The 25,915-nt window shown below is 39.4% G+C and overlaps 1 protein-coding gene across 3 annotated transcripts in view; it reads left to right on the plus strand.

Moving 5' to 3' along the window:
• Positions 1-25,915, plus strand: part of LOC104992906 (chromosome unknown open reading frame, human C4orf22) — a 717,206-nt gene that overhangs the window by 680,483 nt on the left and 10,808 nt on the right. For all 3 annotated transcript variants that reach the window (XM_010845906.1, XM_010845905.1, XM_010845907.1), the window contains one exon: positions 7,699-7,828. In XM_010845906.1, the coding sequence (XP_010844208.1) occupies positions 7,699-7,828 (130 nt within the window). The remainder of the gene's footprint in view (positions 1-7,698; positions 7,829-25,915) is intronic.

Consider the following 25,915-nt stretch of genomic DNA (forward strand, 5'->3'; position numbering starts at 1 on the left):
GGATTTATCTCTAGGCTTTCTATTTTGTTCCATTGATCTATATTTCTGTCTTTGTGCCAGTACCATACTGTCTTGATAACTGTGGTTTTGTAGTAGAGCCTGAAGTCAGGTAGGTTGATTCCTCCAGTTCCATTCTTCTTTCTCAACATTGCTTTGGCTATTCGAGGTTTTTTGTATTTCCATACAAATTGTGAAATTGTTTGTTCTAGCTCTGTGAAGAATACTGTTGGTAGTTTGATAGGGATTGCATTGAATCTATAAATTGCTTTGGATAGTATACTCATTTTCACTATATTGACTTTCTGTTTTTTACTTCTTTCTCTCTGCCTCTTTATGTCTGTCTTTCTTTTCCTTGTTTAGCTGAAATTTATATGTGTGCGTTAGTTTTGAGAAAAATTGTATAGGGAGATGAGTTTGATTATATTAGAGAAATGTTGAGTAACTATTGAAGTAACAAACAAGACAAGAAGGAATGGAATTCAGAAAACAAATAGAGTTTTTTTTTTTTTTTTATCTTGAAAAAGAAGAGAGGCATTCATTCTGAGCTGAAGGGAGGTTAGAGAACACTGTCAATATGAATAAATCTGCAAGTGAAGGGATAGGATCTTTATCATGTTCCCATTTAGTGTCCTTTTTTATTAATAAACTAAGAAGTAAGGTCATTTTCGGATAGTAAAGAAGGAAGTGGAGGAATAGGATGCATGAATAACATAATGAAAGATAGAGAAAGAGAACTAGAATATGTAAAAAGTTACTCTGTAGGATCCAGAATTGGGGGTTAGAATTTGAAATTTAGAATTACATCTATGGTACAGTCTGTTGTTTACAGCAAGAATTGTCAGAAGACTATATGCAGGAACAGAAAAGGCAAACATTTGAACTGACCAAGAGCTGGTATTTATAAATATCAAGAGAGTCTATTGAGCTAGACAGTTGTGATTATTGGCAAGTGTCTCAAGAAGGAGAGAAGTTAAGAAATTAGTTGTTACAAATGAGAATTAAAAAGGGTGATCTGGGGAACCCAAGGCCTCAATAAATGCAAAACAGTACTGTAGAAGAACTATCAAAGAATACTAATAGACAATAAAAATTCAAATAGAATTATGAGTTATAATAATATCTAGAATATCGAGTTGGATATAGATGGCTTAAAAGGAGTGGAATTAAGGTTTAAATATACATTAACACCTTCTGCATTGACAATTACTTTGCCACTTTAAAGAAATCAATAAACAGCAGATTAAAAAGAATGTTTGGGTTGGTGAGATCAACAAGATAGCAGAGTAGGAAGCCCTGGACTCTTCTTTCCCTCCACAAATACACAGATTCAGTAACTATTCTCAGACAAATTCCCTTTGTAAGAAATCCAGAAACAACTGAAAGGTCCGTGTACCCCCCAGTCAAATGAAACCCAGCCTTAACAAAGCCAATAGAGATTTGAGACACCCTCTTATTGGATTACCTTTTGCCAGCTTAGCATCATACGATGCAAAAGAAACCCTCTAGCTCTCAGCTTCTCCCAGGGGAAGCAGGGATTGGTTTCTGTGCCCAAACCCCCAGCTGTTCTAAGTGGGGTTCCCCAGGGAACTAACTTCCATTTTGCCAGTCTTGGGCTTCTGTTGGGTCAGGCACATCCTATGCAACTGGAGGGAAGTGGTTACAGCATCTTGGGCTGGTAGACATCATACATCCCACTCACTGCTCATCACAGAGCAAGGGACAAAATCCACAGCTGCCTGCCTCTTCCTGGGGAGGGAAAAAGTTAGAATGGGCCAATGAATCTCTATCCAAGTTGATAGGTGGTGGTCTTTTCCTGTAGAAAACCAGTTCATGAAGACTGGGAGAGGCATCTACTTTGTCTAATATGCAGGCAGCAACACATAAAGTCAAGGAAAATCAATTATCAGGCAAGAATGTTCCCCCAAAAAGGAATGAAATAAACCTCCAGATACTCACCCTAAAGAAAAGTAGAAGTGTGTTATTGTTAGTCACTCAGTTGTGTCTGACTCTTTCTGACCCCATGGACTGTAGCCCACCAGGTTTCTCTGTCCATGGAATTCTCCAGGCAAGAATACTGGAGTGGGTTGCCATTTCCTTCTCTAAAGAAAAGTAGTAATCTGATATATATACCTGAAAGAGAATTGAAAATAACTTTCAGAAAGGTGCTCACTGAGGTCAGGAACACAATGCATGAACAAAAGGAGAAATTGAACAAAGATAAATATTAAAAAGTACAAAACAAATCATGGAGCTAAAGATAATAATCAAACTTAAACAAAACCCACTAAAGTGTTTCAACATCAAACTAGATCAAGCAAAATAAAACACTGGTGAATTTAAAGACTGGCCATTATCCATTCATCTGCAGATGGACATCTAGGTTGCTTCCATTTCCTGGCTATTATAATCAGTGCTGCGATGAACACTGGGGTACACGTATCCCTTTCAATTCTGGTTTCCTCGGTGTGTATGCCCAGCAGTGGGATTGCTGGGTCATAAGGCAGTTCTATTTCCAGTTTTTTAAGGAATCTCCACACAATTTTCCATAGTGGCTGTACTAGTTTGCATTCCCACCAACAGTGTAAGAGGGTTCCCTTTTCTCCACACCCTCTCCAGCACTTATTGCTTGTAGACTTTTGGATCGCAGCCATTCTGACTGGCATGAAATGGTACCTCATTGTGATTTTGATTTGCATTTCTCTGATAATAAGTGATGTTGAGCATCTTTTCATGTGTTTGTTAGCCATCTGTATGTCTTCATGTTGATGTATGGCAAAACCAATACAATACTGTAAAGTAATTAACCTTCAATTAAAATAAATAAATTTATATTAAAAAAAGAAATAAAAGATTAAAGAAAAAAAAGACCAGTCATTGGAAATAATTAGGTCAGAGAAGCAAAAAGAAAACAATGAAGAAAAGTGAACAAAGCTTAAGTGAGTTATGGGATACTGTCAAGAAAACCAATATAAGCAGTATAGGATTCCCAGAATGAGAAGACAGAAATAAAAGACCAGAAAACTTACCCAAAAAATAATAACTGAAACTTCCAAAATCTGAAAAAGGAAATGGATATCCAAATCCAAAAAGCTTGTTGTTGTTCAGTTGCTTGGTTGTGTCCAACTCTCTGTGACCCAAGGAGTGCAGCACACCAGACTTCCCTGTTCTTCACTTTCACCTGGAGTTTGCTCAAACTCATGTCCATTGAGTCAGTGATGTCATCCAACCATCTCATCCTCTGCCACCTTCTCCTCTTGCCCTCAATCTTTCCTAGCTTCAGGGTCTTTTCCAATGAGTTGGCTCATTGGAAAGCCAGTGAGGCCTCAGGAAGCCAGAGTATTGGAGCTTCAGCATCAGTCCTTCTAATGAATATTCAGGACTGATTTCCTATAGGATTGACTGGTTTGGTCTCCTTTCTATCCAACAGACTCTTAAAAGAGTCTTCTTTCAGCAACACACTTAAAAGTATAAATTCTTAGGCACTTAGCCTTCTTTATGGTCCAACTCTCACATCCATACATGACTACTGGAAAAACCTTTGTTGGCAAAGTGATGTCTCTGCTTTCAACACACTGTCTAGGTGGAGTTAATAATCAATTGACATCAAATTTCACTGAAACAAGACAAGTAAGCTATAAAGCCCTGCTGTACAGCATTGTACTTATAGTCAACATAATGTACACTTAAAATTTGTAGAGAGAAGGTCTCATGTTGAGTGTTCTTAATATAATAAATTAAATTTTAAGAAAGAGTACTTGTTTTAGAGCCTATAGACTGGGTTTGAGACTGTATTCTAGTACTTGCTAGTAATATAAATTTTAAATATTTATCTTCTCTTAGCTCCAGTGTATGTGCTCAGTCATGTCTGACTCTTTGCAGCCCCATGGACTGTAGTCCACCAAGCTCCCCTGTCCATGGAATTTTTCAGGCAAGAATACTGAAGTGAGTTGCCATTTCCTACTCCAGGAGATCTTCCTGATCCAGGGGTCAAACCCACATCTCTTTCATCTCCTGCATTGGCAAGCATCTTCTTTACCACTAGAGCCACATGGGAAGCCCCTTAGCTCCAGTGCCCTCATCTATATAATAGGAATAGAAATAAACAGTATGCAGGATTCTTACTAAAATCAAATTAATCTCCATAGAAGAGATATATCATAATGCTGTTACATATTAAATATATCATTTCATATATAATTTGTTTTATGATAAAGCCTTTTTATACCTCCTGCCGCTTTAGGATCCTGCTTTCTCTACTTTTCCCTCTTCACATCATGGAAACAAATTCAAGAATAGTTTATCCTAAAAAAAAAACTGACCTTTAATGTTTTGTATCCTTTTCAGTGCTGTCCTAGTTTTCTTGTTTCCTTCACAACTAAATTAATAGAGGAATTTTTTATTCAATGATCTTTTCTCATCTTCTCTTAAATTCTCTATAACTGAATTTTGCTCCCACCATTTTACTGCAACTGTTTTTTCGTAATATTCTTCCAAGTGAAAATTTGGATGAACTCTTTTCATACATTATCTGAATTGTAAAGCATTTGGCACTATAATCTTTCCTAAAGTACTGTTTCTTTATATATTCTCCTCTCTTCAGATTTTGCAATACAATAGCTCTCCTGGTTCTTCCTGATGCTTCAGATCACTATTTTTTAATTTCCTTTACTGATTCCTCTTCTTTTCCTATAAAATTGACATTCCCAGGTTTCACTCTTTTAAAAATTTTTTTAATTTTTATTAAAGTTTTTTTATGTGAACCATTTTTAACATGTTTATTAAATATGTTACACTATTGCTTCTGTTTTATGTTTTGGTTTTTTGTCTGCAAGGCACATGTCATCTTAGTTCCCCAATCTGGGATCAAACCCTCACCCCCTGCATTGGAAGGTGAAGTCTTCACCACTGAACCACCAGGGAAGTCTCCCAGATTTCATTCTTATTCACATTATCTCCTTCATCTATCTCAGTCACCTATTGGAATTTAAATACTGCTGGTAGTGCTGGTACTCCATCTAAGCATGCTCAGCCACTCAGTCATGTCCAGCTCTTTGAGACCCCACAGACTGTAGCCTGCCAGGCTCCTCCATCCATAGGATTGTCCCAGCAAGAATACTGGAGTGGGTTGCCATTTCCTCCTCCAGGGGATTTTCCCAACTCAGAGACAGAACCCACATCTCCTGCATTGCAGGCAGATTCTTTCCACTGAGCTACTGGGGAAGCCCCTTCTCCATCTAAGAAAACTCTAAATTTAGAAATTTATCCATTACCTATTTATTCTGTTAATATACATTTAGTATCTGCCATGTGTCAGGCATGGGCTGTAAAAAGGAATTGGAAATATGGCAGTAAATAGCACAAACCAAGACCTTTGGTTTGGTTTCATTTTCTTGGATATTTCCTGAGGATTTCAAGTTGAACACATCTAAAACTGAAATAATCCCCTTCTAACTCCTGCAATCTGTTCCCTACCTTGTGTTTTATTTCCTAGTAAACATTAATAATTCTATCCACTTAGGTATTCAAATCAGAAATCTGAGAGTAATCTAGACTCTTATCTTGTTGACATTTTTCTCATAACCATTAAATCCACTTTTCAGTATGTTATTAAATCCAGTTCCTCATTTTCATCCACAGACACACTTCACGATCACCTGGTCTCTGTATGTATAAAATGGGATAGCTTTATGCCTACCTCATGGGGTTGACAATAAGATTAATGATATAATAGATTCCTTAGTCTCAAAACATTACCCAGTACATGGTGCTTTTATTGTTAGTTATCATTATTAAATATTAATAATTATTAGCTATTAGAATTGGCTGAATAGGAGAACAAAAAGTATTGACCAAAAATCCAAGTCACTTCATCAAAAGTACCATGTGCTAGACAAATTGACTTTCTTACATAAAAAGTGTGTATATATACATATTAATATATATTCAAAAAATCTGCCTGAACTTCAATGAGGCTTTTCATTTGAAGTCTGAGCAACAAGATAGGAATGTGTGATACAAACCATGCCCCTCAGAGTATAACTATGACTCAAGCATTTTACTGAGATTGTCTCTATCTATATATCTCAGAAATACACACACATAAAGTTGAGAATCACACCCATGCCCCTTATTCCAGTTTGTCGGTCTCGTAACTGAACACCCAGGAGGATGGAGGTCAATTTATCTTCCTTATTATGAATTAAACTGAATTGAGGAACCCAGTTTGAGTGTGAAGTCAAATTGTCTTGTAATTCCTTTTCTACTGGATTAAATTCACCACCAATACTATTGGCGACTCTCCTATCATCAACCTATTGAGCATTGAGCCTGCCAAAACCTGGCTAAAGTGAGGACCTAGAAAGCATGAATGTTCAGCTCGGGCCCTCAATTTGTTAATCTGATAGTCATTCCTGCTCTCTTGGGAAGGGTTGAGAAAACACAGAGGTGGTTGAAAAACTTCTTTTTCTAACTCTAAGCCTCAGAAAAGGCAGATGTTATTATGTCTTGACCATAGAAGAAGAGGGGATGAGATAGACTAGTTCTCACTCATATGCACCCCGGAAGATATATGATCTATACAATCAGTTTTTGAATATTAAAATATTTGAAGGTAAACATATCACATTTTCAGGTAATAGCAAAATGTTGATGCCTCAGAAAACAATGTAATTCAGGGTGACTTTAATCAATGAAATCTACTCTTTCAAAACGAAGAAGAGCAGTGATAGAAGGCAAAACAACCCAGAAATAGGATAAGGGGGAAATGATTAAAAATAAATATCATTTGTTTATTTTTGCTTTTATTTCCAATATTCTGGGAGGTGGGTCATAGAGGATCCTGCTGTGATGTATGTCGACAAACACTCTCCGACAGCTGTCATTTTAAAAGCAAGCATAATATTAGAAATGTGTTATGGGGAATACACATAACAGCATTATATTTGTATTGACAAATAGATATAAAATAAGACATGGAAAAAATACAAAGTTTCCATAGAAGATCATCCAAAGAAAGAGTTGAACAGGCAATGCTGAGTGGAAGAAAGAGTATGTGTGTGCTTTGAAACACACAGATCTGGGTTGAAATATTAGATTTAGAATGTTAACTATACTAGTTGAACTCCTCTAATATCTGTCTTGTCTGCGAAGTAAGAGCAGTTTCATATGGATGTTGTTGTAGAATACATCACATCATGCCTGGCCTGTGGTCACCTCTCAAACACAAGTAGTTTTCTTACTGCCTGGTCACCTCTCAAACACAAGTAGTTTTCTTACTGCCTGGGAAACTTGGTTTTGAAAAATAGAGTTTAAAGAAACAAATTAATTGGTTTTGAATGAAAAGAGGTGACTTAGCCTACTTTTCCTCAATAACCTGAAGAGTCTGAGCTAGAAGAAATAGCCTTAAATTACATCAATTTTCTTCTTCCTGGGAATATAATCTTGGAATAGGCCCTAGATCTTAGAGTGTCCAAACCAGGAAATCATGCAAAATAGTCATAAATATGTATCTAAACAATTAAGAACCCAGTCTAATCTTTTCTGCAAGAATTTTAATCATACCTGTGGTCTGCATGGTTCTACAGGCTATGATCTTATCCATTTATCTTGAAGCTGACCTGCCCCAAATATTGTCTGGAATATATTTGTCCATTTAATTCATTATGTGTATTAATTCCTAATAAATATTTATTTTTATAGTTTTTACAACTGGGACAGTCATATTGCTGTTTGGAATTCAACTCCCAACTACCAAGTGATTGCCGATAATCCAGAAGGCTTACTTTTCAAATACAAAAGAGACAGAAAAATTCTCAATGTGGACCCTAAGGTACATCTGCTTTTACATTTATGAATCTCATCATATTTATTGTATCTTTACTATCACTCAAAAATTATTAAATAATTGACCTTAAGTTTTTTTTTAATTTATAAATGAAAAGCTATGTGGAAACAAGCGTCTACTATCCTTAAAGAAAGAAAAAAACTTCAAAACTTAATAAATTATCAGAAATCAACAGGGAAGAATTTGGGGGGAATTTAAATGGAACTCACATGTGGGAACACTCCTCTTTGCCTGGCAGCAGACTTAGGTCAGAGAACCAGTAGACTTCCTGGCAGCTTTTTGCTCTGATTCTGTGGAGTCTAGTCACAGAATTTGGTGATGAGTCATTTACAGAAGAGAGGCTCTCATCTCACATACATACCCAGAACAGTAAAGAGGCTCTCATCTCACATACATACCCAGAATTCTAATATCCCTTTTTTATATGTGACTAACACTGAAGGCATTGGCACTCCAGTACTCTTGCCTGGCAAATCCCATGGACGGAGGAGCCTGGTAGGCTACGGTTATTGGGGTCGCTAGGAGTCGGACATGACTGAGCGACTTCACTTTCACTTTTCACTTTCATGCATTGGAGAAGGAAATGGCAACCCACTCCAGTGTTCTTGCCTGGAGAATCCCAGGGACGTGGGAGCCTGGTGGGCTGCCATCTCTGGGGTCGCACAGAGTTGGACATGACTGAAGCAACTTAGCAGCAGAAGCAGCAGCAACACTGAAAACAATATTGTCTTCAATGCATTTATGAGTGTTCACTTATGAATAGCAGAGAAGTATATGTGCACACCTTGTCTCTGATAGTGCCTCTTTACTCATATGTGGGTGTCAGAAAGTGAAAATGAAAGTTGCTCAGTCGTGTCTGACTCTTTGCCACCCCATGGACTGTAGCCCGCCAGGCTCCTCTGTCCATAGGATTCTCCAGGCAAGGATACTGGAGTGGGAATCCATTCCCTTCTCCAGGGGATCTTCCCAGCCCAGGGATTGAACCCGGGTCTCCCACATTGCAGGCATATTCTTTACCATCTGAGCCACCTGGGAAGCCCCAAATGAGTGTCAGCACACTATCACTTGAGGCAAATTATAGAAAACCTAATAAATAGCATTCTTATGCTAGAGTCTTTTCCTTTTTGTAGACTAAACTACATACATAAGAAAACATATAAAATGATAATAGCACTATTAATATGTGTGGAACAAGTTTTTGAATCAGTTTTGAATGGCATCACACAGACTATTTTAAGGCTCGATTTTAACCTATGCCATATACATATACCAAGAATGTATGCCATCAATTACAGTTTTTGTGTATGTCTTTGAAGAATCATTACTGAATCCAAACTGCTATTTGAATGGTTTGAATAGTTTAATTAATAAACACTCATTTCCATAATAATCAATCATGAAATTTCAAAGACTTAATCAATAATCCATGAAACATAACATTTTCCTCTTTTTCCTGGAAGATTTTAACTCAAAAGATTCATGCTGACTCTGAAGGAAAGGTACTTCCAAAATCCTGGAGAATAAGGATTTGGATAATTAATAATAGAAGTATATGATTTTATATTATATTATACATGTATAAAGTATATTGGTCTTCCTGGTGTCTCAGACAGTAAAAGAATCTGCCTGTAATTCAGGAGACCTGGATTCAATCCCTGGGTTGGGAAGATCCCCTGGAGAAGGGAATGCCTACTCACTCCAATATTCTTGCCTGGAGAATTCCATGGACAGAGGACCCTGGCAGGCTGCAGTTCATGGAGTTGCAAAGAGTTGAGCACAACTGAGCAACTAACACTTTCATAAAATATATTATATAAAAGAATTGTTAAGTGAGGCATCCAGTGATATTTGAGTACTTGCTGAGTTGCTCAGTAGTATCCAACTCTTGGCAACTCTATGGAATATAGCCCACCAGGCTCCTCTGTCCATGGAATTTTTCAGGCAAAAATACTGTAGTGGGTTGCCATTTTCTCTTCCAGGGAGTCTTCCTGATCCTGGGATTGAACTCCCATCTCCTGTGTCCCCTGCATTGGCAGATGGATTCTTTACCACCGAGACACTTAGGAAGCCCCTATTTGTTATGTTCCTTTAAATTTTATTTTTTTTTATCTTTTTGAAGGATAAAAACTAATGAAAAGAATGTTGGTCTTAGCATTAATAAACAAAATTCTAGGCCTTTATTATTAACTGGCTTCATGGTTTTGAGAAATTCACTTAACTTGTCTAGGCTTTGCTGTTCACAGCTGGAAGATGAGACTTTGTTGTTGTTGTTTGATCTCTGGAGTCCCTCTAGCTTTACCCAGGCCCAATTTGAAGAGATTCTAACTCAACTGGGCCTAGAAGTACATATTTTCATAAAGCTACCAGTGTGATTCTGCTGTAGATTGTCCATGAACCACAATTTGAAAAAGTCTTCCCTATAAAAACAATAATCTCAAGATCTGGTACTTCGTGTGTGTCCCAGACACAAGTGTTCTCAAACAATACAGAACACATATATTTTCATTTTTATGGACTAGATATAAAATTAGCATGTTTATCACCTACTTAATTTCTTAACTTATTTACCCTCTTCAAAGAGCCATAATCATTTTATATTTCATGCATCAACACAGTAGCTCTTACAAACCTACAGGCAAGTCAAGAAATAAGCTAATAAGTCAAGTTTTTAAAACTACAAACAACAATTTGAGTTACATCTTTGTACTCAATATCCTCCCTAACAATTCTGCTTAAAATTCTTCCTAAGATGAACATCTCATAATTCCATCTTTAAAGAGCTATAAAATATTAAGAACCATACAACTCAACTCTCCTTTTTCTTTCCTTCAAGTACTCTCTTTGAGATATTTTATGCCTGAAATTAAAGAGGTTGAGATATATGAAAGGTGGAGACAGTGGTAAACAGGATGTGTTTCCTTTGTACAACACAGATGTAGACTCATTAATTCTGAAGTGTGGTTCCCTTGAAACAGAGTTGTTTGTAAATGGAAAGAGTGGAAAAAAGAAAATCGTGCATGTCTTAGAACAAGTAACATGAGTTCATTGGTTAAGAAATTCCAAATGCAATAAGAGTTTGGTTGCATTGAAAACAGGACCACTGGCTTTAACTTCCCTGCAGCTGTATAACATCTGGAACAAATAAGGCCAGTTTCTATTTCTGAGTGAAGAATGCTTGTCTGAGTGATTCACACCCACCAAACTGTTTCCAGTGTATTATCTTTAGAAGGATTGAATGGACACACTTTGTACTCACTGTTCTGCATCATCTGCACAAATGAAAAAAAAAAAAAAAAAGGAATTTTCCTTTTGCTTTTAGGAAACATTAACCATGAAAGAGTTTGCTTTGAGTCTTAGCCTAACATAGGTGGTCTAAAAGTTTCATAATCTACTAATGAGAGATTGTTTAGAATAGTTAAAATAGGAAAAAAAAAAAAAACCTTTCATACTTATACCTTTTTTTTTTCCTTTCCCCTCCCCTCTTCTATTTACTAATCTGAGAATAGAACCTATCACCTGGAAAAATGTCTGGTTAATAGATACTCAATAAATATTTATGGCATAAATGATTGAATGTATGATTCCCTCCAAACACAAATGCAATGCTATACATAACAAAAAGGGGAGGCGTATACTATGTCACTGATGCTTGAGGTAGCAGTAACAGTCAGGAACGGCACAGTCACACCACTCTGTATTGATCCAAGTAAGTCAGAAAAAATAATTATAGGAACTTATTGGTGGAAACAGCTAGTAGTGTGGCCATAATTTGAGGCTTTGTTGAAGTTATGCAGGAATCTTTATTTTAGTATGTACTTCCAAGTGTTCTTGTGCAACCCCAGGAATATGTAATTTAATCCATCTCAAATTCAGACTGTTAGAATATGTTTTTGATTTATGAACAAATTGACACAAACAGGTTAAATGACTTGCTCAGGGTCACAGACTTCTTTATTAGTAGAAACTAGTGATGAAACTTAAACTTAAATATGAGACACCATAGGGAGCATAAAGAGTGTATGAGTTCAACACTTGCCCTTTAAGTGCTTACAGGATTTTTAAGAAAACAGGCATGTAAAGAATATAAGGGCAACCTAAGGAGGAAAGTGATATGCTATAAAAAAAAATAGAAATGCATTGGGGATTCAGGGGAGAGATGACTTTCGATCTAGGGCAGGGAGAGCATTGGAGATTGTTAAGGAATAATGGAGGAAGTAATCTTTCATTGAAATTGAAGAATGATTAGGAACTGAACTCATAGAGATGAAGATGATACCTAGAAGGAAACCTATTAGCAAAGATAAGGTTGATGAGTGTAAAACAAAGGAAAGGAAGACCTAAATAGCTAAAGCTAGCTGTTGAATTAGTCTGGAGAAGGAGTGGAATGGGAATAAAGCATGAAAAGATCATGAAAAGCCTTAAATGCAGAACTGGTGAGGACTTTGGACTAGTTCAGATCAGTTCAGTTCAGTCACTCAGTCCTGTATGACACTTTGCGACCCCATGAATCACAGCATGCCAGGCCTCCCTGTCCATCACCAAATCCTGGAGTTCACTCAAAGTCATGTCCATCGAGTCAGTGATGCCATCCAGCCATCTCATCCTCAATCGTCCCCTTCTCCTCCTGCCCTCAATCCCTCCCAGCACCAGAGTCTTTCCCAATGAGTCAACTCTTCACATGAGGTGGCCAAAATATTGGAGTTTCAGCTTTAGCATCAGTCCTTACAAAGAACACCCAGGACTGATCTCCTTTAGAATGGACTGGTTGGATCTCCTTGCAGTCTAAGGGAATCTAAAGAGTATTCTCCAACACCACAGTTCAAAAGCATCAATTCTTTGGTGCTCAGCTTTCTTCACAGTCCAACTCTCACATCCATACATGACCACTGGAAAAACCATAGCCTTGACTAGATGGACCTGTGTTGGCAAAGTAGTGTCTCTGCTTTTGAATATGCTATCTAGGTTGGTCATAACTTTCCTTCCAAGGAGTAAACGTCTTTAAATTTCATGGCTGCAATCACCATCTGCTGTGACATAGGGGCCCAAAAAAATAAAGGCTGACACTGTTTTCACTGTTTCCCCATCTATTTCCCATGAACTGATGGGACAGGATGCCATGATCTTCGTTTTCTGAATGTTGAGCTTTAAGCCAACTTTTTCACTCTCCACTTTCACTTTCATCAAGAGGCTTTTGAGTTCCTCTTCACTTTCTGCCATAAGGGTGGTGTCATCTGCATACCTGAGGTTATTGATATTTCTCCCGGCAATCTGGATTCCAACTTGTGCTTCTTCCAGCCCAGTATTTCTCATGATGTACTCTGTATATAAGTTAAATAAGCAGGGTGACAATATACAGCCTTAACATACTACTTTTCCTATTTGGAACCAGTCTGTTGTTCCATGTCCAGTTCTAACTGTTGCTTCCTGACCTGCATATAGGTTTCTCAAGAGGTAGGTCAGGTGGGCTGGTATTCCCATCTCTTTCAGAATTTTCCACAGTTTTTTGTGATCCACACAGTCAAAGGCTTTGGCATAGTCAATAAAACAGAAATATATGTTTTTCTGGAACTCTCTTGCTTTTTTCATGATCCAGCAGATGTTGGCAATTTGATCTCTTGTTCCTCTGCCTTTTCTAAAGCCAGCTTGAACATCAGGAAGTTCATGGTACATGTACTGCTGAGGCCTGGCTTGGAGAATTTTGAGCATTACTTTACTAGCGTGTGAGATGAGTGCAATTGTGCGGTAGTTTGACCCTTCTTTGGCATTGCCTTTCTTTGGGATTGGAATGAAAACTGACCTTTTCCAGTCCTGTGGCCACTGCTGAGTTTTCCAAATTTGCTGGCATATTGAGTGCAGCACTTTCACAACATCATCTTTTAGGATTTGAAAGATCTCAACTGGAATTCCATCACCTCCACTAGCTTTGTTCGTAGTGATGCTTTATAAGGCCCACTTGATTTCACATCCAGGATGTTTGGCTCTAGGTGAGTGATCACACCATCGTGATTATCTGGGTCATGAAGATCTTTTTTGTACGGTTCTTCTGTGTAGTCTTGCCACCTCTTCTTAATATCTTCTGCTTCTGTTCAGTTCAGTTCAGCTCAGTTGCTCAGTCATGTCCAACTCTTTGGGACCCCATGAATCACAGCACGCCAGCCCTCCCTGTCCATACCCAACTCCTGAGTTTACTCCAACTCATGTCCATCGAGTTGGTGATGCCATCCAGCCATCTCATCCTCTGTCATCCCCTTCTCCTGCCCCCAATCCGTCCCAGCATCAGGGTCTTTTCCAATGAGTCAACTCTTCGCATGAGGTGGCTAAAGTATTGGAGTTTCAGCTTCAGCATCAGTCCTTCCAATGAACACACAGGACTGATCTCCATTAGGATAGACTTGGGCCTCCTTGCAGTCCAAGGAACTCTCAATAGTCTTCTCCAACACCACAGTTCAAAAGCAACAGTTCTTTGGTGCTCAGCTTTCTTCACAGTCCAACTCTCACATCCATACATGACCACTGGAAAAACCATAGCCTTGATTAGAATGCTTCTGTTAGGTCCACACAATTTTTGTCCTTTATCAAGCCCATATTTGCATGAAATGTTCCCTTGGTATCTCTAATTTTCTTGAAGAGATCTCTAGTTTCCCATTATGTTGTTTTCCTCTATTTCTTTGCATTGATCACTGAAGAAGGCTTTCTTATCTCTTCCTGCTATTCTTTGGAACTCTGCATTCAGATGTTTGTATCTTTCCTTTTCTCTTTGGCTTTTTGCTTCTCTTTTTTTCACAGCTATTTTTAAGGCCTCCTCAGACAGCCATTTTGCTTTTTTGCTTTTCTTTTCCATGGGGATGGTCCTGATCCCTGTCTCCTGTACAATGTCACGAACCTCCGTCCATGGTTCATCAGGCACTGTCTATCAGATCTAGTCCCTTAAATCTATTTCTCACTTCCATGTATAATCATAAGGGATTTGATTTAGGTCATACCTGAATGGTCTAGTGGTTTTCCCTACTTTCTTCAATTTAAGTCTGAATTTGGCAATAAGGAGTTCATGATCAGAGCCACAGTCAGCTCCCAGTCTTGTTTTTGCTGACTGTATAGAGCTTCTCCATCTTTAGCTGCAAGGAATATAATCAATCTGATTTTGGTGTTGACCATCTAGTGATGTCCATGTATAGAGTCTTCTCTTGTGTTGTTGGAAGAGGGTGTTTGCTATGACCAGTGTGTTCTCTTGGCAAAAGTCTACTAGCCTTTGCCCTGGCTTCATTCCATACTCCAAGGCCAAATTTGCCTGTTACTCCAGGTGTTTCTTGATTTCTACTTCTGCATTCCAGTCCCCTATAATGAAAAGGACATCTTTTTCGGGTGTTAGTTCTAAAAGGTCTTGTAGGTCTTCATAGAACCATTCAACCTCAGCTTCTTCAGCATTACTGGTTGGGGCATAGGCTTGGATTACCATGATATTGAATGGTTAGCCTTGGAAATGAACAGAGATCATTCTATCATTTTTGAGATTACATCCATGTTCTTTATTTTGGAGTCATGTTGAACACGATGGCTACTCCATTTCTTCTAAGGGATTCCTGCCCGCAGTAGTAGATACGATGGTCATCTGAGTTAAATTCACCCATTCCAGTCCATTTTAGTTTGCTGATTTCTAGAATGTTGACATTCACTCTTGCCATCTCCTGTTTGACCACTTTCAATTTGCCTTGATTCATGGACCTAACATTCCAGGTTCCTATGCAATATTGCTCTTTACAGCATCGGACCTTGCTTCTATCACCAGTCACATCCACGACTGGGTATTGTTTTTGCTTTGGCTCCCTCCCTTCATTCTTTCTGGAGTTATTTCTCCGCTGATCTCTAGCAGCATATTGGGCACCTACCAACCTGGGGAGTTCCTCTTTCAGTATCCTATCATTTTGCCTTTTCCTACTGTTCATGGGGTTCTCAAGGCAAGAATACTGAAGTGGTTTGCCATTCCCTTCTCCAGCGGACCACATCCTGTCAGACCTCTCCACCATGACCCATCTGTCTTGGGTGGCCCCACACGGCAGCATGTCTGCCCTCTGATGCCCTCTCACAACACCTACTGTCTTACTTGGGTATCTCTTACCTTGGTCGTGGGGTATCTCTTCAAGGCTGCTCCAGCAAAGCTCAGCCACTGCTCCTTACCTTGGAAGAGCAGCTCCTCTCGGCCCTCCTGCACCCTCGCAGCTGCCACTCCTCGGACTTGGGGTAGCTCCTCTGGGCCGCCGCCCCTAACCTTGGACGTGGGGTGGTGGCTGAGAGGAGCTATCCCACGTCTGAAGTCAGGGGCGGTGGCCAAGATGAGCTATCTTGGAGTAGACTTGATGGAAAATAGGGAAATATGCCCAGGCTCTTGTGCAGGGAAATAACAGGATGCAAGTACGTTTTAAGGAGATTACAGAGTATAAATTAGGACACACTAGGGAGAAAGACTGGAGAAGATGAGACTACAACAGTCAAAGAGAACTAGAACTTGGGGTCGCATTGTAGTTAGAATGTTTCTGAGTTAGGCTTTTAATACTGCAACTACCTGATCATCCAAGAAAAGACAAAACTTAAAGAATATATCAATGTAGAAAAGTGGTTGAGAAATGACATTTTACTCCAACACTTAGGAAAGAGAAGGAGAGAGAGAGAGTTCTAATGCTGGATAAGAGTAGAGAAAAAGATAAGCTGGATGGATATCATTTAAGTCATTCTGTCACCTCTTTATTCTTCCTTCCATCCTCCTCTTCCTGTGTTTACTGGCACTGTGAGGTATAAAAAATGAATCAGAAAGTTGGCTTTCTTTCCCTAAAAAAGCTTATAGGTTAACTAACTGGTGGGTGGGTGGGTGCAAAAATATAATATGCACAGAAATGGCAAGCTGGAAAGTGACCTGACAGGGAAGAAAATGCTCTAAGAATTCCAAAGGAGGCAGAGATTACTTTCAACCTAAAGAATTCATAGGGCTTCCCTTCTGGCTCAGCTGGTAAAAAATCCTCCTGGGTTGCAGGAGACCTGGGTTCAATTCCTGGTTGGGAAGATCCCATGGAAAAGGGAAAGGCTACCCACTAATATTCTGGCCTGGAGAATTCCATGCACTGTATAGTCCATGGGGTTGCAGAGAGTCAGACATAACTCAGTGACTTTCACTTCACAAGGCATTCAAAAACAAGTTAGTGAAAGAAATGGCATCTGAACCAGATTTTGAAAGATGGATGTGATGAAAACATGAGAACAAGAGCAGAAAGGATGTTCTGGTAGGCAGGAACTTCACATAGAAAGGTGTGGAAGCACAGGGCATGAGGCTGCGAGAGAAGGGAGAGGAGCTCCTTTTGGCAAGAGTCATTCTCAGCACTGATCAGATATGAGAATCACCCAGAATGTTTTATAGTATTTCATGCCTGGCCTCATCAGCAAAAACTGTAGTTTAATTGGTATGGGTGGAAGGTCTGCCTGGACATCCATTCTTTTTAAAAGTTCCCAGGTAAGTCTTAAGCGCAAGCAGGGTTGAGACCAAGGTACAGGAAGGAGAGAAATAGCAGAGAAGTTTTGGGAGAAACTTGAAGTCCAAGAGTGGAAGCCAAATCTAGTGAGGTTTTGCCGTTCTGTACAGTTCAACGAAAATCTGTACCATTTGTGTCAAGACTTATAATCAAAATTTCTGAGCGTGAAAATGATTAAGCCATCCTGAACGGAGGTTATTTTTCCACTGGCTAAATTCCAATGGTGTACAAAAAAAAAAGAAAATCAATTGTATGAAAAATATGAAATTAGGGCTTCCTAGGAGAAGGCAATGGCACCCCACTCCAGTACTCTTGCCTGGAAAATCCCATGGACGGAGGAGCCTGGAAGGCTGCAGTCCATGTGGTCGCTGAGGGTCGGACAGGACTGAGCGACTTCACTTTCACTTTTCACTTTCCTGCATTGGAGAAGGAAATGGCAACCCACTCCAGTGTTCTTGCCTGGAGAATCCCAGGGACGGGGTAGCCTGGTGGGCTGCTGTCTATGGGGTCGCACAGAGTCGGACACGACTGAAGCGACTTAGCAGCAGCAGCAGCAGCAGGTGGTGCTAGTGGTAAAGAACACACTTGCCAATGCAGGAGACTGAAGAGACATGGCTTCAATCCCTGGGTCAGGAAGATCCTCTGGAGAAGGAAATGGCAATCCACTGCAATACTCTTGCCTGGAGAATCACATGGACAGAGGAGCCATGCAGGCTACAAACTACCGGGTCACAAAGGGTTGGACACGACTGAAGAAACTTAGCACGGCATGTTCTTTCTGTCACTTTATGTCTAATAGAGTGTATTTAAATATAGTTGCTAGACAAATGGTTAATAACAAAACAAGCAAATAAAAAATATGTTAAAAGATCTTAAAGATGCGGGGTTTTTATTAGACGTGTGTGTTTGTGTATTTAGTCTCTCAGTCGTGTCTGACTCTTTGAGACCCATGGACTATAACCTGCCAGGCTCCTTTGTCCATGGAATTCTCTAGGCAAGAATGCTGGAGTTGGCTGCCATTTCCTCCTCCAGGGGATCTTCTCAACAAAGGGACCGAATCCATGTCTCCTGTGTTTCCTGCACTGCAGGTAAGTTCTTTACCGACTGAGGCACCGCAAGTTAGACATAGTAAATAGAAACAGAGGACACTATTGTATCATCAACCTTTCTGGTTCACCCTGAGTGTCACTGAATTTGGAAGTCATGTGTAATGCAGACTGCACTGATTTAGCAGATGTATTTCTGATCTCTTTACATATAGATACTCTTCGCCATGCAACAAGAGCTCCCCAATCCAGTCTCCTCTCTTGGAAAATCACAATTGTTCAAACATAAAAATGAGATATGCTGGAATGCAAACTGTTGTTACAAGAGCTCTTCATCTACATCCAGCCCAGCAGGACTTGTTTAGTAGCAATTTCCTCGACTTCCAGATAGTATTTCCCCTTCCTCTCTCCTCACACCAGCCAGTCAGGAAAGCCCTAGGCTTCATCCTCCTAGGGATTCAAGCTGCATCTGTCTGTGGCAAGGCCCAGGAATCCCCATTAAAAAAAAAAATTATTTTACTGAAGCATGGTTGACAACATTGTATTAGTTTAGGGTGTATAGAAAAGTGATTCAGTCATACAAATATATATAGTCTCTTTCTTTTTCAGATTCTTTTCCTATACAGGTTATTTCAAAACACTGAATATAGTGCCCTTTGCTATACAATATGTCCTTGTTGTTTATCTATTTTGTATATAATATGTGCATATCTGTTACTCCCAAATTCCTAATTTATCCCCCATCCCACCTTTCCTCTTTGGTAACCAAGGTTTGTTTTATATGTCTGTGAGTCTATTTCTGTTTTGTAAATAAATACATTTGTAACATTTTTTTGTTTTATATTTCACATATAAGTGATATAATATGATATTTGTCTTTGTCTGACTTACTTCACTTAATGTTGTAATCACTAGGTCCATTCACGTTGTTGCAAATGGAAATATTTCATTATTTTTATGGCCAAGTAATATTCTATTGTATATATGTATATACAACATATATATGTATATATATATATTATATATACAATATATATATACTTTGGCCACCTGATGCAAAGAACTGACTCATTGGAAAAGACCCTGATGCTGAGAAAGATTGAAGGCAGGAGGAGAAGGAAACAACAGAGGATGAGATGGTTGGATGTCCTCACCAACTTGATGGACATGAGTTTGAGCAAGCTGGAGAGTTGATGATGGACAGGGAGGCCTGATGTGCTGCAGTCCATGGGATCGCAAAGAGGGGGACATGACTGAACTGACTGATATATGTACCACATCTTCTAGATATTAAACTTGCTTCCATGTCTTAACTATTGTAAATAGCGCTGCAATGAACATTAGGGAACATATACCTTTTCCAGTTACAGTTTTCCCAGATATATGGCCAAGAATATTTTCAAATGTCTTTTCTGGTGAGCTTAAAGATTAGCTGATTGATAAAAGCTCTTTAGCAAAGTGATGTTTTATTGGCTATTGTTTCAGTGCCAGGAAATTTGGAAAACTCAGCAGTGGCCACAAGACTGGAAAAGGTCAGTTTTCATTCCAATCCCAAAGAAAGGCAATGCCAAAGAATGCTCAAACTACCACACAATTGCCCTCATCTCACACGCTAGCAAAGTAATGCTCAAAATTCTCCAAGTCAGGCTTCAACAGTATGTGAACAATGAACTTCAAGATGTTCAAGCTGTATTTAGAAAAGGCAGAGGAACCAGAGATCAAATTGCCAACATCCGTTGGATCACTGAAAAAGTGAGAGACTTCTAGAAAAATATCTGCTTCTGCTTTATTGACTATGCCAAAGCCTTTGACTGTGTGGATCACAATAAACTGTGGAAAACTCTTCAAGAGATGGGAATACCAGACCACCTTACCTGCCCCCTGAGAAATATTTATGCAGGTCAAGAAGCAACAGTAAGAACTGGACATGGAACAACAGACTGGTTTCACATTGGGATAGGAGTACGTCAAGGCTGTATATTGTCACCCTGCTTATTTAACTTATATGCAGAGTACATCATGAGAAATGCTGGACTGGATGAAGCACAAGCTAGAATCAAGATTGCCAGGGAAAATATCAATAACCTCAGATATGCAGATGACACCACCCTTATGGCAGACAGCGAAGAAAAACTAAAGGGCCTCTTGATGAAAGTGAAAGAGGAGATTGAAAAGTGGCTTAAAACTCAGCATTCAGAAAACTAAGATCATGGCATCTGGTCCCATCACTTCATGGCAAATAGATGGAGAAACAATGGAAACAGTGACAGACTATTTTGGGGGTTCCAAAATCACTGTAGATGATGAGTACAGCCATGAAATTAAAAGACACCTGCTCCTTGGAAGAAAAGTTTTGACCAACCTAGACAGCATATTAAAAAGCAGAGACATTACTTTGCCAACAAAAGTCCATTTAGTCAAAGCCATGATTTTTCCAGTAGTCATGTATAGATGTAAGAGTTGGACTATAAAGAAAGCTGACGGCCAAAGAATTGATGCTTTTGAACTGTGGTGTTGGAAAAGACTCTTGAGAGTCCCCTGGACTGCAAGGAGATCCAACCAGTCCATCCTAAAGGAAATCAGTCCTGACTATTCATTGGAAGGGCCGATGCTGAAGATGAAACTCCAATACTTTGGCCACCTGATGTGAGGAACTGACTCACTGGAAAAGACCCTGATGCTGGGAAAGATTGACGGTGGGAGGAGAAGGGGATGACAGAGGATGAGATGGTTGGATGGCATCACTGACTCAATGGTTATGAGTTTGAGTAAACTCCGGGAGTTGGTGATGGACAGGGAGGCCTGGCACTCTGGTGCAGTCCATGGGGTAGCAAATAGTCAAACACGACTGAGCAACTGAACTGGACTCAACTCATTGTTTCACTATGCAGGGAACATAAGAGACACAGGTTCAGTCCTTGTGTTGGGAAGATCCCCTGGAGGAGGCAAGTCCATAGGGTCACAAAGAGTTGGACACAACTGAAGCAACTTAGCATGCACACACCTTTTCGTATGTCCATAAGGTAATCAAACTTCATTCTTCTAAAGCAAGCTATAAGTCAGTAGTCTTAATTTTATGTAGTCTAAATTACACATTTATGAGATAGCGCGAACCAACTAGAAAGTACAGACCACACACCAAAAGCTTCTGGATTAAATCCCACCACAATACCAATGACCTCAGTAGATACTTCCATTGATAAATTGCAGCTATTTTTCCTGCCTTACTTGGATCATGATAGAATGAGGATGACGATACCCATTCTTGCTATCATGGCCTCACCAAGAATCATTTTGTCAGGCAGATCAGTCCAGAGGCTCACATGAAACATATATGACAAAGACTTGTGAAGCATACACAGAACCGTGGGGCAGAAACCATTTTTGGTCGATTTGCCATTGTATCTCCAGTGCTAGGGTATGGTAGGTGCTTAGTAAACATCTGTGGAATGAATAAACTGAATATTAAATATTTTCTAAAGAAGAAGGAAGGTCAAAAATAATCCTGGAAACTTTTGAGGTTAACTTTAAAATATTTTAGGATCTTAGACACTCGAAACATATGTAGTGCTAAAGCTATTTTTAGTTGAAAATTGCCTGAGTAATTGACTCTGGTACTTTTCTCTCCTTGGTAGGTGAGTTAACCCTGGGGGTCCTTTCCTGCTTTGGAGTGCTGATTCTAGGTGTCCAGGGCAAGGGCAAGGTGTTAGGTACTTAGTATTTTATTATGTTTAAAAAGTAAATGTATAGTCATTATTGTCTGATACAGATGCCAAAAAACACAAAAAACAGAAAGTCAAATTTTACTTTATTTTTCTATAAGCAAAAGAATATCTAGGTGAACAAGGTTTAAAATTAAAAATTACTTCCAATGACATTTGTTTTTGTTTTGGGGGGGAGTGACTTGTTTTTTTGCTTAATTTAGAGGACCATTGCAGCAATACCTCCTTACAGTTCCTGTCCCTCTGCTCCATTCCTCCCAAGCCATCCTCCACCCAACCACTTGCTATATTAGTAGGAAAGGTGTTAATTGCCTCCTAATGCTGCCTCCCAATTCACTATGTTAAAGTCAGATGGAGCCTGTCATAGGCTGGAAAATTCTCTTCTCAAAATGGGGGCCCCTAACATTCCTACATCCTTTCTGCAGATGGTTTGAATTTATTCTCTTGAAGCTCCACCCTCCCAGCGAAGGTCCTCAATTTTACAGGTTGTCTTTTTACAGGGCTCAGGTATATTTCCTACTGGATATTTTTAAGAAAAACCCATACTGAACAGAATAGGCTTAAGAGAAACCATGCTTTCTTTCTTGAAAGTCTCCAACAGTGTTCCCTCACCTCCACACAACCTTGAGTTAATGGGGCAGGGGACACTTACTGAGTCACCAGCACCACTTTTTTGGCTCCTGGGTTTTCCTCAGAGGCCTCTTGTAAGTACTGCTTTTAACTGTGGCACAGTCGCAGTTACTAAGTAAAGCTGAGGCCTTGCCAGTTTTCTGATTTTGCTGCCCAAATTACTGAATGTTTGGTTGATTATAGCCCTAAAACACCCACATACTCAGAAGCTTTTAAATGTTTTCTCCCCTTGGGCAATCACCTGGTATACCTGAACTGAAAGTCTACCACATATAAATTAAGTATTTACTTAACAAACTGCTGCTAAAATCAATGGCCTTGAGGAATACATTAAAAATTACACAACAGAGATTAGCTTTTATGAATTAAAACTCCTAAAACTTAAATGCTATGCCCTTTTTCTGACCTGGAAAACTGATTTTAATTTTATATGCAGTATTATGAAACAACCCCTAGAGATAAGTACATTGTTGTTAAGTCCAATGTATGAATGAACTCATATACAAGGTGTGGCACAGAAAAGATGAGCTGGAAGAAAGAAAAAAATTAAATATATAATTTAAAATTATATATATATATATATCAATGCTTAGTAATGAAAGTGTGAATGACAACCCTTCACCATCCAAGTATATTATCTTAGTGAAAATAAAAGTATATATTTATGCTGCAGTGAAAAGAAAGTATATAATAAAACATACATGACAAAGAAAATTTGCTGTGTTAAGCTTCTGATTAGAAGGACAGCCTAATCAAACATTATGCCAAAAGTCAGTTCTGTTCAGTCGCTCAGTCATGTCCAACTCCCTGCAACCCCATGAACCGCAGCATGCCAGGCTTCCCTGTCCATCACCAACACCTGGAGTCCACCCAAACCCATGTCCATTGAGTCGGTGATGCCATTCAACCATCTCATCCTCTGTCGTCCCCTTCTCCTTTTGCCCTCAATCTTTCCCAGCATCAGGGTCTTCTCAAATGAGCCAAAAGTAATACAGACCAAAAGAGAAGTGAGAATGGAGAAATTTGAGAAAGACAGCTTTAGCTTCAATTCATGCTCACGTTTTTTTACAAAATGTGTTACGAATCAGTACAAGGACTATGGAAAAGAATGGAACATTTCCTTTCCTAGCTGAATGAAAAGATTAAGTAGGAACAAAATAGTCGTTTCCTTCATGGTTTCAAAGACCTGGTAACTAATGTCAGAGAGGCAGGTGCTAGACACACAGGAATCAGGCATAGTGTCTGTCGGTCTAGACCACAGTCAAGGAATTATTGTTTATTCAAAGAGAGCATGATTTCTTCTCAGTCTTAACAGCTAAACAAGTAGTCAAGTCTCATGACTATTTAACAATTCATCACCCCATTAGATGCTTACAGTTTCTGAGGCACTGAAATCCCAAAGCAGGTTGAGGGATACTGAAATATGTTGGAACATGGAACACGATAGCATGAACAGTGATCAAGCCTCCTGGCAGGGGAGAAAAATCCCATGCTGATAACCTCTAAATGGTTATTGCTAGTTGGGAGAGCTTCAGCGTACATATTAGTGGCCTGGATGATGTATATTGCTCGAAAAGCTGAAGCAAGAGTAAAAAAATCATGATAAGACAAAGAAACAAATGGCAAACCCCAACTTGGTAACCCAGAACACTACCTCACAAGCACACGAGGCTGCTCCAGAGTCCTAAAAGACTCTCAACCTTTTAGGAAACACAACTAATTTTAAAACTCTGACACATTTTATAGATTTGCTCAGAAAAGAAAATGCACACCTGCTGGCATACACAGAGTAATATAAAAATATTTTAGGATATTCAGAAACCTGCCTAAGCCTTTTAATGAATTCCACTTGAGACCTGAGGACCTAGGACTCTCCAAAATGCCCGAAAGCAGTTCAAAGGAGCTAGAAAAAGAACCGGACAAGTAGGAAAGGCTGGGGAACACCTCCTAAGATTCAGAGAAAAGCTGTTTAAGAGGGGCAATAGGGAAAATGAGTTAGTGTTAAACTTTTATCAGCTTTGTGATTAGGGTAAATTCCTTAACTCCTCTGGGCCACTTCTCTATCTCCATTTTCTCATCTGTTAAATCTATTAAAAACTACTACTTTACACAAGGTTGTGATGATTAAGTGAGAGAACGTGTTTAATGTGCTACTGAATTGGGCTGGGTAAACAGATATTGCTTCCTGGTGTTGTACCAACTTAGAAAAGTGAAAGTTGTTAAAAAGTAGTTATTGTTAAAACTAGTAAAAGTAGTAGTTGTTAAAAAGTAAAAAGCTAATTGCAGTAGATAAAAAGTGGAAATAATCCCTATGTCCTTGACTGACAGCAATAATTAATTTATGATACATCATAGCAGTGAAGTAATACTGTTGTTATTGTTGTTTAGTCACTAGGTCACGTCCAGCTGTTTTGTGACCCATGGACTGTAGCCCACCAGGCTCCTCTGTCCATGGGATTTCCCAGGCAGAAGTACTGGAGTGGGTTGCCATTTCTTCCTCCAGGGTATCTTCCCAACGCAAGAATCAAACTTGCATCTCCTGCAATGGCAGGCAGATTCTTTACCACTGAGCCACCAGGGAAAGTGAAAGTTGCTCAGTCATGTCCAACTCTTTGCCACCCCATGAACTACGCAGTCCATGGAATTCTCTGGGCCAGAATACTGGAGTGGGTAGCATTTCCCTTCTCCATGGGATCTTCCCAACCCAGGGATTAAACCCAGATCTCCTGCATTGCAGGGATCAAACCCAGATCTCCTGCACTGCAGGCAGATTCTTTACCAGCTGAGCCACCAGGGAAGCCCTAGCTAAAAATGAGTTAAAACTATATGTACTGAATTTGCTGTGTTAGTTTGGACAGATGTTTGTTTACACTATCAAATGGAAAAATCAATCTGTCAGTTCAGTTCAGTTCAGTCGCTTAGTCGTGTCCGACTCTTTGCGACCCCATGAATCGCAGCACGCCAGGCCTCCCTGTCCATCACCAACTCCCGGAGTTCACCCAGACTCACGTCCATCAAGTCAGTGATGCCATCCAGCCATCTCATCCTCTGTCATCCCCTTCTCCTCCTGCCCCCAAACCCTCCCAGCATCAGAGTCTTTTCCAATGAGTCAGCTCTTCGCATGAGGTGGCCAAAGTACTGGAGTTTCAGCCTGTC

The sequence above is a fragment of the Bison bison genome, unplaced genomic scaffold, assembly GCF_000754665.1.
Source record: "Bison bison bison isolate TAMUID 2011002044 unplaced genomic scaffold, Bison_UMD1.0 scf7180017864228, whole genome shotgun sequence".
Classification (NCBI taxonomy): domain Eukaryota; kingdom Metazoa; phylum Chordata; class Mammalia; order Artiodactyla; family Bovidae; genus Bison; species Bison bison.